The sequence below is a fragment of the Lucilia cuprina genome, chromosome 2, assembly GCF_022045245.1.
Source record: "Lucilia cuprina isolate Lc7/37 chromosome 2, ASM2204524v1, whole genome shotgun sequence".
NCBI lineage: Eukaryota > Metazoa > Arthropoda > Insecta > Diptera > Calliphoridae > Lucilia > Lucilia cuprina.
In genome coordinates this window covers 65298915-65300841 of record NC_060950.1, presented here as the reverse complement: position 1 = coordinate 65300841, position 1927 = coordinate 65298915, and the positions used below count along the sequence as shown (strand labels likewise).

Sequence of the window (1927 nt, the reverse complement as noted above, 5' to 3'; positions counted from 1 at the left end):
GTTCTAGTTCTGTTCTAGTTCTGTTCTAGTTCTGTTCTAGTTCTGTTCTAGTTCTGTTCTAGTTCTGTTCTAGTTCTGTTCTAGTTCAGTTTTAGTTCTGTTTTAGTTCTGTTCTACTACTTTAGATATCCACTGTACACATTTCAATTTAATGTTAAACAGTCATTATGTAATTCATATTTATTTTATAAAATGCAATTTTTCCCATTGATATTTTCAGGGTCTTGATTATATATTTTTTTCTTTTAATTTATATATATATATATATATTTCCTAAGATATTGTTTGCCAAGTCCTTATCTTAACTAATCTATAATATTTTGGATTATGAAGTCATTGGCGATTGTTACCGTTCAGAATTTATGATTATTTTAAAACAATAATCACATAAATTTAGTGCAAACAGCAACAATTGAAAGTGTAACAGATTACATAGACATATTTATTATTGGGTAATATTAGGGGGAAATCCTTAAGATTAGGGGACAGGTGGATTTTGAAATTAATATTTGCAAAAAATTTCATCAGATTTTAAGAAATTTATAAATTATTTTAATTGCTCTTTTTTTTAATTCAATAAAAAAAATCTATATAAGACCACACCGGGTAAACAAAATATTAAATGTGCTGACAAGAGGATGTCACACACTTATAACAAGGTTATGGGCATATTTCAAGGTCTTATCAGTGAATAAAACAAAGAAATTTGTGCAAAAACTAAGGCTTATCTTTAGAGTCATTATATTGTTTCTTACGTATGATTTCAAATATTTTCGAATATTTATTTTGCACAGAGAAACAACAGCTTTTTTATAGGCATTTAATTGAAATAGTATTATTTTATATTCGAAAATATTTTATTACCTTGATAAGTTCTATTTCTGAAATTTAATTCATTAAACATTTGCCCCCTGCTATTCCTGAAGAAAATATATATTTTTGTTAAAACGATTTAGATAAAACGATAAGATTGTTAGTTTTTATTAACTGTATTAAGGAAATAAATAATTATGTTAGTTTTTGAAAAATTTTGAATTTTTCTCTGACAACCTAAATTTAACTGTGGTCTTCCGATCTCTTGATAATAGACAAGTGCCATAGTACAAAGTTTGATTTCATCACTTTTCCCACCAAACTTTTAAATCCATTAAGTTTCTTTTGCCACTAACATGGCTTCCTATCTCTCAAACTTGTTGCCAGTATGTATGTGCACTAAATTTTCTCTATCAACCACTTGATTTTCTATAATATTTTAGTGATTTATTATAAGTTATTCAAAACCTTTATTTGCCACTAATATTTATCAGATTAGAAGCCTCTTCATAAAGCAAAAAAAAAAGCAAAATTATTGACGTATTATGATTATTTTTGCTATTATTATTTATAGAGATTTTTTTACTTATATTTAATAATCAATAATTTTAATTAATATATATTAAGGAAATATTTTCTACACATGAAATCATATTGAAATATAATAAAATTGTATAAAAGTATACGAAGTAATAGTCATCAAAGACCTTTCGAACAGTTTCAGTATTTAAAGTTTAATTACAGTTCACAACCCCTAAAAGATTTACTAAAAGTTAAACAAACTTTTGAAAAAAGCTCCAGAGAATTTAAGGAGGTTATGCGCAGTAGTCATTGTATACAGGGTGCTGATATTAAAGTTAAAATTTAAGCTTAAACAGAACAGAATTTGAACAGAACTAGAACAGAACTAGAACAGAACTAGAACAGAAGTAGAACAGAACTAAACAGAACTAGAACAGAACTAGAACAGAACTAAACAGAACTAGAACAGAACTAGAACGGAACTAGAACAAGAACAGAATTAGAACAGAACTAGAACAGAACTAGAACAGAACTAGAACAGAACTAGAACAGAACTAGAACAGAACTAGAACAGAACTAGAACAGAACTAGA

At 26.8% G+C, this 1927-nt stretch overlaps 1 protein-coding gene across 1 annotated transcript in view; it reads left to right on the top strand.

Moving 5' to 3' along the window:
* Positions 1 to 424, top strand: part of LOC111689575 (insulin-like growth factor-binding protein complex acid labile subunit) — a 4296-nt gene extending 3872 nt beyond the window's left edge. The window contains exon 2 of the mRNA XM_046956096.1: positions 398 to 424. Within this exon, the coding sequence (XP_046812052.1) occupies positions 398 to 424 (27 nt within the window). The remainder of the gene's footprint in view (positions 1 to 397) is intronic.
* The last annotated feature ends 1503 nt before the right edge of the window (positions 425 to 1927 follow it).